At 38.3% G+C, this 16,256-nt stretch overlaps 1 protein-coding gene across 3 annotated transcripts in view; it reads left to right on the forward strand.

The window, feature by feature from the left end:
* The window catches only part of rbm19 (RNA binding motif protein 19), a 120,753-nt gene that overhangs the window by 51,035 nt on the left and 53,462 nt on the right, over positions 1-16,256 (forward strand). For all 3 annotated transcript variants that reach the window (XM_048611396.1, XM_048611397.1, XM_048611395.1), the window contains exon 17: positions 7,780-7,910. In XM_048611396.1, the coding sequence (XP_048467353.1) occupies positions 7,780-7,910 (131 nt within the window). The remainder of the gene's footprint in view (positions 1-7,779; positions 7,911-16,256) is intronic.

Below are 16,256 nucleotides of genomic sequence, written 5' to 3' on the forward strand. Positions count from 1 at the left end.
CACTGAATGATGGACCGGATTCGCGGGGTCATATGACCTACTTCTGCTCCTACATCTTAAGGTTTTAAAAGAAATAAGTATTACTAATTATATGGTGCTGAAATAAATTTGAGAAAAACAGGAAAAAAAAAACAACTTTGGAGGCAGTGTGGTAGAATAGTATTAAAGATATATTGATAGAAATGGGGATCAAATATCTCTTCCCAAGCCAAAAAGATTCAAGTAAGCATATATTAGTTAGAACTTTTTTGCCTTTCAAAAACTGCAACTAATTAACTGAGTGTGTTTTTAGTCTGTTGCATATGCATAAATATATATAATCTGATGCTATATGAAGAAAAATTCCAAGTATTACAAATTACAATAAGTTACAGAGATTAATCACATTGAATCTGTATTGGATTAATGTTAAGATGGAAATCCTGAGTGATCTTTCAAGGATATTGATCTCTCAATTTCTCATCTATTTTTTTTTCCTTTTATGGAGACTTATCTGCACCTCCCTAAATAACTGTAATAAACTTTTATACCTGCTTTTCTCTACTCCGTCTTTCAAGCTGCTTTTACAGTACATGTGCAGCATTATTGTGAAGCAGACACCGTTTCGCACTGATATTAAATTTGTGTAATTGAACCCTGTACATTTATTTGAATCTGTTCTTAATTCCCAAGTATAATTGTAGGCATAGCACTAAATGTCTGAAGATACCTTTCAAGATCATGTGTTATAGGGTAAAAATGACAAAACAGGAGGGCGTTGAACATAGGCGCATGTACCTTCAGTCTGTAACAATGAGATAGCTTACTGATTAAAGTGCCCGCTAGAATTTTTGTGTTCTGCAAATCTACTGTCTTTTAGACTAATATGTGATATTTCTGAGTTTGGCGTCCTTTCCTCTAATTTAGGAATTCTGGAGTTGAGTCCTAGTTTCATAAAGATTATTAAAACCTTTTGATTACTATGCCACAGTTTTAATCTGCTCTCAATAGCATGGTGCTAGGATGGCCTTCAGAAAGTGATATACAGCTCTGTTTCACCCATATCATAACACCCTGCCATCAATCCTAAAGGCATATTTGCTTTTTAATGATTACAATACAAGTAATCCAGAAAGGCTGGACCTTGGATTGGAAAAGCATGCTTTTATAGATATCAAATTATGTCCAAGCATTTTCCATATCAATTAATTATATTTGTGATCAATGTGTTAGCTTTCCAGAAACATTTTTGTTGTTCTGACAAGATCAGTATATATTGCCCTCCCCTAATTGCCGTTATGAAGTTGCTGGCAAGCTGTCTTCATGAACATAGCTGTCTGTGTGGTGCAGGTACACTGAGTGTGTTGCTGGGAGGGAGCTTTTTTGATTCCATAACAATGAACGGATGTCAGTATAGTTCCAAATCAAGTTGATGTGCATCTTTGAGAGGAACATGCACTTTGTACTGTTCCTGTGAGTCTGCTTCCTTGTCCTAAGTGATAGAAGGCATGGGTTTGGAAGTTACTATGGTGAATTACAACAGTTCATCTTGTATTGAACATTGCTGCCATTCTGCACTAATAGCGGAGTGCGTGAATTTGAAGGTGGTGGATGCGGTGCAAATCAAGTGCACTTCTTTTGTCCTGGATGGTCTTAAGCTTCCTGTGTGGTGTTGGAGAGGCACTCTTTGTGTCTTGTAGATGGTGGGTAGGCTTTGGGATGTCTGGAAATGTGTTGCTTACCACAGAATTTTTGGCTGCTGACCTGCATGATTTGTGTGGCTGGTCTAGTTCAGTTTTCGTCATTGCTAACATCTAGTTTGGGATTTAGTGATAGTAATCCATTGAATGCTAAGAGGAGATAGTTAGTTAGATTTTTTTTGTTGGAGATGGTAATTTCAAGGCACTTTAACAGGATGAATGTTAGTTACCATTTGTCAGTGCAAGCCTAAGTGCAGTTCAGATATTGCTGCACGTTGGCATAGACTTCTTCAGTATCCGAGGAGTCACAAATACTGAACATTTTATAATACGAACAAACGTCCCCATTTCTGATCTTAAACAAGGAAGGTAATTATTGAAGCAGATAAAGGTAATTGGGCCAAGGGCACTACCCTGAGGAAATCCTGCAGCAATGTCCTGCGACTGAGGTGATTGACCTTCATTAGACACCTCGATCTTCTGTTCTAGTAGGTGTGACTCATATCAGAAGAGAGTTATTCTCCCTGATTCCCATCGACTTCAGTTTTGTTGGAATTCTTTGATGTCACACTCAATTAAATGCTGCCTCGATGTCATTACTTTTAAAAAAGGCTCTCCTCATTTATTTTAAGTATCCTGAAATGCAGACCATCAATAATGTGGTACCAGAGCAATACTGTTGATGCTTGTAAAATATAACTTAGTTTTGTATGGCGTAGAATCACATTAGAAAATACTGGTTGAGGAGTCCAAAGATTACCAAATCACAGATTACTGGAACTGGGAAAGTGTTTTTGCAGCATTTTCATCTTGTCTACTCACCCAGAATGTTAGATTCATCATTGTCTGGGATTGAGAAGTCCAGGAATATTTCTCCCTTCATTCAGCAGTGAGAAGACCTTGAGTATGGTTGTGGGTTTACCATTATTATACAGGAAGAGAAGCAGCAATCGAGAATGGTGAAAAATGAGGCAGCAGATGAGATGATTATCTTTATAGTTGTCCAAGGAGATAGATAATAGGCTTTATACAGATGTTAGTGAGGTACTTTAATTGAAAAATGTGCTAAACAAAAGAAATAAAAGGCGATTTGAGCCTGTCTTTCTTTGAAGATTTATGTAATACTGTTTTGCCCGTACAGCTCTAGCATGACAATGAATGCTGTGATCTTAGCCAGTTTCTATGTCTTGGGATAATTTGGGCAACATCATCCGACTAACGGTGCTGTCTGGAAGTGTATTTGCTCCACTGCCAGGAATTTCACCTCATTTGGTATCTCCGTAATGCAGCAAAGAAATAGAATCATCTTGTTGTATACATTTGCTGGCTTTGTCAAAATAGCAGGTACAGTATCTAGCACTCACCAGTTTGTCAACTGAGGGTGTTGACTTGCCCGCCGAGCTGGCTTGTTTTTGTTCAGATGTTTCATTACCATGCTAGGTGACATCTTCAGTAAGGCCTCCGATGAAGCAATGTTGTTCTATTCGGCTTGGAATTTATGCTGTCCGGTCTGTTATGGTGAGTTGTTATTTCCGGTTTTGATCTGTATGGGTTTGTATATGGGGTCCAATCCTGTATGTTTGTTGATTTGCATTATGGGTTGAGAACCATACCTCTAGGAATTCCTGGCTTGGGCTACAATGGTTGCTTTGTCCCAGTTAATCTGATGGCCTTCATTGCCAGAGTGTACTGATATTAGGGAAAGTTTGTTGTGTCATTTTGCTGCTAGCTGAAGTTTGTGTATTCTGATGGCTAGCTTCCTTCCTGTCTTTCCAATGTAATGTTTGTAGCCATCATTGCATGGTATTTTGTAAACTACGTTGGTTCTGCATGTCATGGGAATGGGATCTTTAATCCTTGAGTGTTTTTCGTAGTGTGGTTGTGGGCTTATGCACTACCATGATTCCTAGTGGTCATAGGGCTCGTCAGTTCTGATATGTTCTTGATGTAGGGCAGTGTGGCCAGTGTGTTAGGGCGTACTGTGTCCTCTTGGTGTTATCTATTTAGTAGGCACCTGCGGATGAAGTTGAAGGGATATCTGTTTGTAGCGTAGATTTTGTATAGGTGCTCTTCCACTTTCTTGCATAGTTCTGGCGTGTTGCAGTGAGTGGTGGCCTATTTTAGTGTCCTAATGTAGCTTCATTGGTGGGCATTTGGGTGGTTGCTGTGGAAGTTGAGAATTTGGTCAGTGTGGATTGCTTTCCTGTATACCGAGGTTTGGAACTCCCTGTTGGTCATATGGTCAACCCTGATGTCCAGAAACAGAAGCTGATTGTTGTTTTCTTCTTCTCTCGTGAATTTGATCCCGGCGAATATGTTGTTGATGAGGTGGTGTGTCTTTTCTAGTTCGGTATGTTTAATGATGACAAATGGGTTGTCCATGTACTGGATCCACAGTTTAGGTTGAACGAGGGGGAGGGTTGTGTGTTCTAGTCTTTGCATGACTGCCTCTGCGATAAGCCCTGAGATGGGTGACCCCATTGGTGTGCCATTGATCTGTTTGTATACTTGACCATTAAAAACGGAGTGTATGGTGAGGCAGAAGTCTAGTAGTTTGAGTATGTTGTCATTGCTGATGGAGCTGCGGGCCTGCATTCCTGTTTCCTCCAGTAATGTGGCCAGTGTTTCTTTGGCATGTGGGATGTCAATTGACATGAGTAATGCTGTGACATTAAAGGATACCATAATCTCGTTGTCGCTTATTTTTATGTCCTTGAGGGTATTGAGGAATTCTTCAGTTGAGTGGATAGAGTGGAGTGATCCATTGACTAGGTGTTTCAGTCTCTGTTGTAAGTCCTTGGCCAGTTTGTGTGAAGGTGTGCCAGGACGGGAGACAATGGGTCTGAGGGGATGTCTGGTATGTACACCTTAGGAAGTCTGTAGGGGTTTGTGTGTGTGTGTGTGTGTGTGTGTGTGTGTGAGAGAGAGAGAGAGTGATAGAGTGAATGTGTGGTGGGGGTGGGGGCGGGGGGCGTGGGTGGTGTTCGTGTTCGTGCCCGTGCCCGTGTCTTCTGGTTACCGGATGATCCTATTTCCTAGCTGCGGTGTTGGGTCTATCGCCACCTGTTGGTAAGTGTTTGTATTTACGAGCAGTGCTGACACTTTCTCAACGTAGTCCAGTTTGTTCATAATGATGGTCATGCGCCCTTTGTCCACTGGTAGGTTTATATGAAATCTTCGCTATGAACAGCTATCCCCTCCACTTCATCCGCAGGTGCCTACTAAATAGACAATACCAAGAGTACACAGTATGCCCTAACACACCGGCCACACTGCCGTATGTCAAGAACTAGGAATCGTGGTAGTACACAAGCCCACAGCCGTGCTACGACAAATACTCACAAGGATTAAAGACTCTATGCCCGTGACATGCAGAACCAGCGTTCACAAAATACCAATGACTGCTACAAACATTACATCGGACAGACAGGAAGGAAGCTAGCCATCAGAATACACAAACGTCAGCTAGCAGCAAAACAACATGACAAACTTTCCCTAATATCAGTACACTCTGGCAATGCAGGCCATCAGTTTAACTGGGACAAATTAACCATAATAGCCCAAGCCAAACATAGACATGCACAGGAATTCCTGGAGGCATGGTTCTCAACCCATAATGCAATCAACAAACATATAGAATTGGACCCCATATACAAACCCATACAGAACAGAACCGGAAATGACACAACTCGCCATAACAGATGGGACAGTGTAAATTCCAAGCAGAATAGAACAACGTTGCTTCATCGCAGGCCTCACTGAAGATGTTATCTAGCATGGTGATGAAATGTCTGAACAAAACAAGCCAGCTCGGCCAAGCAATTCAATGACTTTGACAAAATACATCAGGTCACAAGTTATCACACAATAATTTTGATCTGTTTACCAAGTAACGCTTGTATACTTATTCAAGTAATTCTCAAAATAGTGACCTTGTCAATAATCAGATGATTCCTTTCCCCCTCCTGCCTTTCTTAGACATTGCATTCAAAATTCTCCTGTAATATGAAGAAGTCATTTGGTTTTAGCTATCGTTTAAGAAATATCCACCCCACAGCTTCTGACTGCAGAAATCATAGTTCTGGTGGTATCGCTGTTGATGTGAAGAAAGCAGTTGATGCTGTAATGATATCTTCAAGATCACAAGTTAATGCTTCCATTGATCTGAAGTATAACGGGTGAAAAATGTAACTATTTAGTTTTGTTGATGAACATGGAAGAGAAAGCAATCTGGTTGTGTTACTTGCTTACACTGGTCATTGAACGTCTTTGGCACTGGTCTGCACTCCTGGGGCAGGTAAAAGTTGGTACTCCATCCCTTCAGTTTTCCTCTGTATCATGGGAAACAGGTTTTTAAAACTTCATCCTGGCATTCTAATTCCTATGCCTTGACTTCAGTTTGGAGAATTTTTTATGTTGTGCTGTGAAATTTGATGCCTGTTGTTCCCTCTGTGCAGCCTTGCTCCTTTTGGGAACTTTGTCAGCTAACCTTTACCAGATACATTTTGATCATCCTGCCTAATATCTGCTACTTTGTCCCAGCAAAATTGTACCAGTGTGAAATACTTTAGGATATTTGTTCTACATTAAGGCCACTATTCTTGCAAGTTGTAGTCATCTAAAGTGCTTGTTAATCAAACATGATGATGTATTATGGTAGATTTGCTTTACTGTACATAGTCAGCCATGAAGAACAATTACAGCATGTTTCCAAATTATTCTGAACAAGATAGATATGCACTGTAAACTTAAGAAATACAGCTATGCTTCATCAGTTATTGCTGAAAAAGTCTTGAAATCATCCTAACTGATCGAAGCCGAGGATGATTTTGGTTGATAACAGAAAACATCCTCACTGACTGACATTAAAAGAACTCTTACACCAGCTGGTACCACTATGTCATTGGCTGTGACTGTCCCAAATATAAATATACAAATTGTGATTAGTGGTAGCTATCCGCCTGATGACACAGAGCTCACCGCAAATAGTAGGTCTTTTGTGCTGAAAATCCAGAGATAGTGAATTGCAAGCTGTTCATGTAAATCCACATTTTTCATTTCTGACAAGATTGTCCTTAGAATTGAAATTGTATTTTTGCAAAGGGTCACTTCCCAGTCTTCTTAGGATCAGGAAATTCTTCATGAATATCTTGTAAATATTATTTATGCAGAATACTTTAGGATTTCTTCTGGGACAAAGGGCTACACCAATAAATTATCATTGGAAAGTTAACTGGATGATTAAAGACATGCTACACTGCCAACACTTTGCTAGCAAGAAGCCACAGAGCATTATTAAACACGTCTATGACTTCAATTGGGATTTATTTAATACTATGTGCAATACTGCTGCACAAACCAATCTTCACACTTTTTGCTTAGTTTAATATTCAGATTTGACATATGCAAATGTCTTGCAACCAATTTACCAAAAGGCTAGTGCCATGCAAATGGTTCTCTCTTTCTAATTTTACCAACCAGTGGTTTCAGTATGGAATGGACTGTCTGGATGTATGGTTGAGGAAAGTTCACTGGACGTATTTAGGAGGGCATTAGATGATTATTTAAAGGGTATGGCGAAATCACAGGAAGAATGGCAGTAAAGTATGATGCTCATTTGACAAACCAGTGAAGATGTGATGGGCTGACTTGACCTTCTTCTGTGTCATGACACTTATGTAATTCTGCAATTTTGGATCACTTTCTCCTGAGATTGTGGTTTGTGTTGCATGTTAATTGAAGAAGGAAGATTGTTTCTTTGAAATCTTTTGTTTTTGAACATCTGTATTGCAAAATACCCATTCATTCCCTTAAGTATTGCAGGGTTGTAACTTAATTACAGTGAAATTATTTAACTGAGGTGAAATAGATTTTGAACAAGAATGTATCTCCAAAAGGATGTGGCCCAGAAAATCACTAGAAAATCAATTCATTATTATTATGAATTATCGTTTTGGACCAAGGCGATGAGGGGGGGAAAAAGGCTTTAATTTAAATTCATATATCCTGAATTTACTGTTAATTCAGGAAAATAAATATTGAATGATTGCAATAAGAAAATTAATGTATTAAACGTGACTTGTTTTATATTTTCTGGAAGATGAGGACGACCAAGCAAAGGATGAAAATGAAGCAGATAATTCGAGTGAGGGTGAGGAAGAGCACCTTCCAGGATGCACTTTATTTGTGAAAAATTTAAATTTTTTGACAACTGAAGAAACATTGGTGAAGGTATGTATTCTTACAAGTTCCTTAATTCATTTAATGGGCCAGAGTTAGTGAGAATTAGCACTGGAATTTGCTCGGATTAGTAAGTAGCTTCGTAATGTGCCTTTTAAAGGATACCTATGTCTTGTGCAAGCATTGTATTCTGATATGTAAATCAGTGTTAGCATACATGTATAACAAGTGGTTAGAAAGGAAATGGAATATTGATGTTACTTGCAAGTATTAAAGTAGGCAGGTGTTGCTTAATCAGTGCTTAGTCTGTCTCACCTGAATGAGACAACATTTGGAGTACCATTTGCAGTTTTGGATTCCATACTTAAAAAATGATGTAGTTGCATTAGAAACAGTTCAAAGAAGAATCATTTAATTTATTCTTGGGATGAAGGCTTTTTTTTTTGAGGAAGTGTTGAACAGGGTGGACATATATCCGTCGGAAATTTAAAAAATGAACACCGATCTTAGTGAAATGTATAAGATCCTGAAGGAATCTGAGAGGATTTTCCCCTTACAGGACTCTAGAATGTGTGGGTACACTTTATAAATTAGCAGCTGACTATTTAAGCCTGAAATAAGGTATTTTCTTTTCTTTGAGAATTGTTAGTTTGTGGCATTATCTTCCCCAGAGAGCAGTGGAAGCTCAGTTACTTGAATATAATCCAGGTTGAGTCAGTTATTTTTGCTCGACAAGAAAACCGAGAGTTATGAGAGACAGATATGAAAAAGTAGTTAAATCCACGTTCAGAGAGGCCTTGATTTTAACAATTTCCAAAGCAAGTTCAAGGGCCCAAATTACTCAATTTTTTTTGCTTGTGTGGAAACTAAGCACCAAGCAGCACCAAGCTTGACCTAGGAATTTGGAATATATGATTGAATCTCACCGTGTAGAGCAAGTGAAATTAAGAGAGAGTAATGGTGTTGAGGCACGTAAAAGATGTAAAGATTTTAGATTCAAGATTGTAGGAATAAATTATGAAGGATCATGATATTTTGTAAAAGTGAGCTTTTAGTGCTGGCAACAATTTTTTATGGTATAATAATTGAGAGCGGACAAACTCTAAATTTCTGGAATGTTTATATGTATTTATTTCATAAGTGCAGCAACTTATGGCTGTTTCTTATCTTTGAATGCTGAGTTTCTCACAAAGATACTTGAGGGCCAGGGCATACTCTGAAAACTCGCTGTTTTCAATGTTTATTGTGCATGTGCAGCTCCCAGATGTTGCAACGCAATTTGACTTTAATTGTGGTAAAGGCTGATCATCATTATTTTACAGGAAAAACTGGGCCATTGTTATTGCTTTTCTGTTGCACTGTTTGTTTGATTTACATTTCAGTGTTGTCAAATGAGCTTTGCAAAATATGTTGTTCTGTCAACTGTATGGTTGGCATAAGTAGCATTTTGGAACTTCTGGGCCAATATATCTTGGTTTCTCATTATATTACTGTTGATAATAAAAAGGAAAAAATTCTGCAATGTTTAAACAATAAGACTTCTAATTTTTAACAAATATCCTCCATCTCAATTGACCGTTAATGGAGAATTAATTCTCTAGGTTGAATAGCTGCCTAATTACGTAGCAGACAATTAGCTTCATAGCAGTGGTTTTGAGTTCAATGTATGTTACTTCTAAACCTTGTATTGGAGCTCCAACATATGAGAAAAAGGATTCTGGTTAGTAAAATTAATGTGAATTAGTGAACATGATTATTCTGATACTACAGCATCTGGCGAAATGTGTCAGAATATTTGCCTTTTTTTTTCCTCAAAACATCACAGGATAGAATGTTCAAACTTTTTTTTTTGTCATGGGACCTATGTGTCCCTGGCAAGGCCAGCATTCATTGTTCACTGCTAATTGACAAGAGAGCAGTTGAGAGTCAACCACAGTGTGTCTGGAGTCACATTTAACCAAACCAGGTAAAAATGACAGACTTACTTCTCTAAAGAACATGAGTGAATGATAATTGACAATAGTAACATGGTCACCAGTGGGCTAGCTTTTTATTCCATATGTTTATTGAATTCAGATTTCATCATCTGCCTTGGTAGAATTTGAATCCATGTCCCTGAACATTCACCTAGAGTTTTGGATTACTTGTCTAATGACAGTACCACGATTGGATTACTAACCTAGTGACATTACCAAAAAAATGGCTGTACAAAAGCGGTAATGTTTAATAGCAGAGACAACAAGGTGCAGAGCTGGATGAACACAACAGGCTAAGCAGCATCATAGGAGCAGAAAGGCTGATGTTTCGGGCCTAGACCCTTCATCAGTCTAGGCCCGAAATGTCAGCCTTTCTGTTCCTATGATGCTGCTTAGCCTGCTGTGTTCATCCAGCTCTGCCCCTTTGTTGTCTCGGATTCTCCAGCATCTGCAGCTCCTACTATCTCATGTTTAATAGCAATAGACTTTAGAGACTGGGGTGATTTAATCATCTAGTTGTAGTGTCATCTCAGCCTCCAAGATTGCATTATCAGAGGTTTTAACATGAAACATCCTTCTTTAACAAGTAGAATGTTAGTGACGGTCAGTACCTGGCATTTGGTTGGCACAGATGTTCATTGCAACCTAGAGGGTGGATCGTGTGTGGAATGACCTACCAAAGGAAATGGTAGATGGTAGTGCTATAGTTACAATGTTTAAAAGACATTTGATACATGGATGGGGGGAAGGTTTAGAGGGATTTGGACCAAATACAGACAAGTGGGACTTGTCTAGTTTGGGAAGCTTGGCACAGACAAGTTGGACCAAAGGGTCTGTTTCTGTGTTGTATGATTCTATCAGTCTAAGCCTGAGTGTTGTCCAGGTCTTGCTACATTTGGCATAGACTGCACCAGTATCTGAGGAGTTGTGAATGACACTAAACATTGCGCAATAATCAGTGAGCTTTCTACTTTTGACCTTGAAACTGAAGGATAGTCATTGATGAAGCGGCTGACGACAGTTAGGCCAAGGACACTCTTCTAAGCAATAAATATATCTAGAGACCAAGCTGATTTGGCCTCCGAACAACTAAATGTGATCCCTAATTCTCCTGTAAGAGGGAACGTGCTGTGCATGTTAACCCTGTCACCACCCCTCAGCACTTATATGTTTCAATCAAGTTACCATTCATTCTGTGAAACTCCACTGGATACGAGTCTAGCCTTTCCAACCTTTACTTAAAAGACAACCTGTCCATTCCAGCTATTAGCCGTGTAAACCTTCTCCAAACTGTTCGCAACACATTTACATCCTTCTTTAAATAAGGTGACCAATACTATGCTCAGTACTCCATATATAGTCCCAGAGTGTTCTGTATAACTGAACCGTTACCTCCTTATGTTTGTATCTATTTATCCTCCTCATAAGTGATAACTTTCCGTTAACTTTTCAAATTACAGGCTGAACTTGCTTACGAGTCTTTTGTGATTCATACACTAGGACACCTACATCCTTCAGCATCTCAGAGCGTTCTAATATCTCACCATTCAGATAGTATGCATTTAATTTTCCTGCCAAAATGTACAATTTTCTATCGTACATTGTACTCCATCTGCCGTATTTTAGCCCCCTCATTTAACCTATCTTTCTATTTTGTAACCTCCGTATGTCCTCTTTAAAACTTACTTTCCTACCAGTCTTTGCGTCATCAGCAAATTTGGCAGCCATACCTTCTATCACTTCATTTTTTAAAATTCATTCATGGGATGTGTGTTTTGCTGGCTGGGCTAGCATTTATTGTTACTCTTCAAAATACAGTAACGTTCTTCCTTCTTGACCGCTGCGGGCATTTAGTGTAGGTTCTCTCACAATGCTGTTAGAGAGGGCGTTCCAAGATTTCCACCCAACTGCAGTGAAGAACTTCAATATGTTTCCAAATCAGGGTGTTGATGACTTGGAGGGAACTTGTAGGCAATGGTGGTTCCATGTATTAGCTGCTCTTGTCCTTTTTAAATGGTTGAGAGTTTGGAAAGTGCTGCTGAAAGAGCCTTGGTGAATTTCTGTAATATATCTTTCAGGTGGAACACACTGCTGATACTGAGTTGGTTGTGGAGGGATTGAATGTTTGTGGATAGGTGCTATCAAGCACTTAAATGGTGTTCGGCTTCTTAAATGTTTTTGGAACTGCACTCCACCAGGCAAACGGGAAGTATTATATCACACTGTCAGCTTGCACCTTGTCGATAATGGTAGGGTTTGGGAAGTTAGCAGGTGAATTAATCTGTGCAAGATCCCGAGTCTCTGACCTGGTCTTGTAACCACAGTATCTATATGGCTGTCCAGTTCAGTTTTCTGATCAATGGTAACCCCCCTGGATGTTGATAGTGGGGGATTCCATGGTGGTAATGCAACTGAATGTCACAGCTTGATGTTTAGACTCTCTTTTTTGGAGATGGTTATCGGTTAGATCTTGTGCGCCACAAATGTTACTTGCCATCCCAAACCTGGATATTATCCAAATCTTGTTGCATTTGGACATCTTTCAGGATCTGAAGAGTTGCAAATGATGCTGAACATAGTCACTCTTCACTCTATTATGACGAGTAGGTCAATGATAAAGCAGCTGAAGATAGTTGGCCTAGGACACTACCCTGATGAATTCCTGTAGAGATGTCTTGGAACTGAGATGTCTGACCTCCTACATCCACAATTATCTACTTGCGTGAGTCCAACAAGTTCACTCACACCCCCTGGATTCCTATTGACTTCAATTTTGCTATGGCTCCTTGATTCCATACTCTGTCAAATGCAGCCTCGATGTCAAGTGCAGTCACTCTCCCTTTATTCCGCAACCAACATTGCTAAGACAGATTGTTTAATCATTAACAAGTTCCTATTTGTATGACCTTACTATGCACAAATTATAACCTTGCAACAGTGATTACAATTAAAGTACTAAACTCCCTGTACAGCCCTTTGGGATATCTTGATGTCATGAAAGGCATTAAATAAATGCTGCTCAGTCTTCATCTGCTAAAGACTTGCACAATTCTCTTTGGAAGTAACATTTCTAAACACTTTACCTAAAGCAAGATACACAGCATTTAAATTATTACAAATAAAAAAAAGTGATAATAACCTTTGTGTTTCCAAAAGTTTTGCTGATAGGTTGAAAATAAGCACAATAAAATCAGAAAATGTTAAAATGGTTATAATTTTCCAGGTACTATCTTTCATTCTCACTGTCATGACACTTGAAAAGCTTTACGTTTGACCAGATTAGCCATCCCATTCTATATCAACTTGATGAGCTTTATTTAATTAAGCAATCATTTTTAAATTCTTTTTGCACATCATCGCCCTCTCTGTTAATTCGTTTTACTTTTATTAATTACTTAACATGGCATTTACAGTGATTTCTCAGTTCCCTATACAAACCCATGTATTAAAAATATTTTGACTCTTAAAATTCTCAAACACAATGGGTTTCTATTTATGGTTTGGCCAAACAGTGCCTAGGGTTAAAGGATAAATTTAAGTATTTGTTGTACAATGAGGGATGAACGTATAAGCTCCACAGGCACATGCGCATTTTAAGGATTTTAAAAATTTATATATGTGTAATTAATTTATGTACAAATATTAGGGTTATACATGCACAGTGTATTTGGAGGAAGCCAAGCTGACAGCAAAGCATAATGCTTAACAATAAGTATATTATATAATAGGACATTTATTTGATGCCATTAACCTTGTTCTGCAACCAATACACAAAATTGGACAGTTATTACTGAAGCTGGATAATCTTTAAATATTTTGCTCAATTACTGAGAAGACCAATCAAATACATTATCTTTCTTACGTTTTACATGAAAGGAGCTTTCAGCCAGTTTCTTTTAATATAGGAAAAAAAATTGTAAATACTGAAATAGAACTTATTCAATGAATTTACAAAGCTGGTTGATGTGCACATTGGTATAATGGAAGTGTAAATGTTTATACCTGTAAATAGGCCAAAACACTAATGCGTATGCTTACAGACACCAGGTAAAGGATAGCAAAAAAAACCCTTGACAAGGAAGCCTCCAAGTTCTGAGGAAGAATCACTCGACCAGAAACGTTAACTCTGATTTCTCTCCACAGATCTTGCCAGACCTGAGCTTTTCCAGCCATTTCTGTCTTTGTTTCTAGGAAAAGTACTGATTTCTGTGCCAACATTGGCTTTCTGGGAAAGCACTTTGTCTAATGGGTTTTGGTCCTTGAAGGGAAAAATTTCACGTCTTACAGTCCTGTGGTCTGGTAGATTTGTAGACAAGTCAGTAGACTTGCAATTCTCTCTAACATCTTAGCAATCATAGCTTGTTCAGGAAATGAAATATTGAGAAGTTCTTTCAATCACTGTTCTAGAACAATCACGTTTCACCCCGACCTCCTAAAAGAAGTGTTTTTCGGAAACTGGAGAGAGTCCAGATGGGTGAACACCGAATGCTAGAGAAACTCAGCACACTTGGCAGCATCTGTGGAGAGCAAAACAGAATTAATGTTTTGAGTCCAGCATGACTACTTCAGAATTTCAGAACAGTTCTGAAGCATCTGTGATCTATGGTTCTATGATTCAATGCCTTAAGGACCTTCCACCCAGATTGGACATCAGGGCTAACTTCAAATTTCTTGTATGCCTTGGTCATGGAAAGCAGTTGCTTTTTAACTCTTTCCAAGCCACACACCATCGCATGATAAATTATATTGTTACATTGTAGGCTAGGCAAAGCTTATTGATAATTGTTTTGAGATGCATCATCCATCTTTAATTACTTCGTAGGGTAATTGGCATTGATGCCACCTCCCATTGTCCACTGACTGGTTCCTTCAATTCTCAATAATCTGTGTGTCCGTCCACTTTATTAATTTTTATTATTGTCACTTTAGGACATTTTACAAAAATAAAGTAATTTGGAATGTACCTTATCTCTTCTTTAAAGAGAAAGAGAGGTATTTGCAATCAGGACCCAATGATTGATATCCCTGAGCTCATAGTTCAATGTTTGCCGTGTAGGTGAAATTCCTATCAAATCAGACACTTATCACTGATATTTGCATTTTCCTTTGAGACCTCTGTTATCTGAAGCGTTGATTTGTTTCTGCTGTGTTTGACGGTTTGGAAGCACTTCATGTTACCATTTATACTTTAAAGGCAAAATTGATGCACAAAATCAGAAAGTACTAATCTACAAATTATTATACAGTGCATATTAAAGTCTAAAGGATTATACAACTGCAAAATTATACACATTGTTACACAGTTAACTACTACTGAGATTACATTTAGTCAATTGTTACACTTCTAAGCAACTTAGACCACATCAGTATAATATACAGCAGTGATTATGATTTCTTGATAAGAGCTAATGACTTGGAAATATACTACCTCTGTCTTAATCAACCTGCACAGAAGCTAAATAGAACCCCCTCATCCTTACAGTTGTAACTCTAGAACATTAGATTATTGTCTTCACTTCTCCTCCAATTCCCGTGGTGCACTTATTTGCCAAATGAAGCAAAGTAGAATCACATCATGTTATAGTAGCAAGATCTACATTGACTATACTTCAGAATAACGTAACATTAGATTGATCCATGACTATAATTGTGTGATTACAACTTAGCTAAGGCAATCATGAGATATTAGTTTCTCTACCAATCCTACAGATAAAGAACAAAAAGTGTGTTTATGACCAGTCTCTAGTAGAAAAATAAAATTAGGAACTGAATTGAATGCAGAAGAAGTTTCAGAAGACGGATAAAACAAATAAGAGAAGCAAAGTGAGATAATGAAAAAGACTGGCAACTAACACAAAAAGGAATCCCAAAGTTTCATTAAGGTGGATAAAAAGTTGCTCGAAAGAAGCAGTAGGGCTCATTTAAAGATGAGAGAGGCGATTTTTGTGTGGAAGCAAAGTGCACAGTTGAGGTACTAAATAAATAGTGATGAAAGGTATCTTATTTATAGATAAATATCAATTCAGATTTTCAATTTTAGAGTAGTGGCATCTGGGGTTGGTTTTGTTTTTGAAGAGTTAAACAAAAGTAACTATATAAAACTATTTTTTTGTGAAGTGACCTAATCCAGTACTTGGCAGAGAGCAAACACCCCATAGAGTGCTAATGGAAGATTGGTTGTACTGCACTGGTTTATGACAGGAAGTATAAACATTTGAGGGCCATTATCCTGAACCAAAAGTAAGCTAATCAGGATTGGTTTTAGTTTGAGAAACACTGGTATTAAAAGTTTTTGGATAGCTTAGAGAAGACTTGACTGTGATCAGAAGCAAAATGCGTTTTAAGAATATTTGTGGAATAGGAATTCACAGTTCACAGGAAAAAAAAATGGGCAGTATCAGTTACGTCTAACTTGAAGATT

This window comes from Rhincodon typus, chromosome 24 (assembly GCF_021869965.1).
Source record: "Rhincodon typus isolate 14 chromosome 24, sRhiTyp1.1, whole genome shotgun sequence".
Classification (NCBI taxonomy): Eukaryota; Metazoa; Chordata; class Chondrichthyes; order Orectolobiformes; family Rhincodontidae; genus Rhincodon; species Rhincodon typus.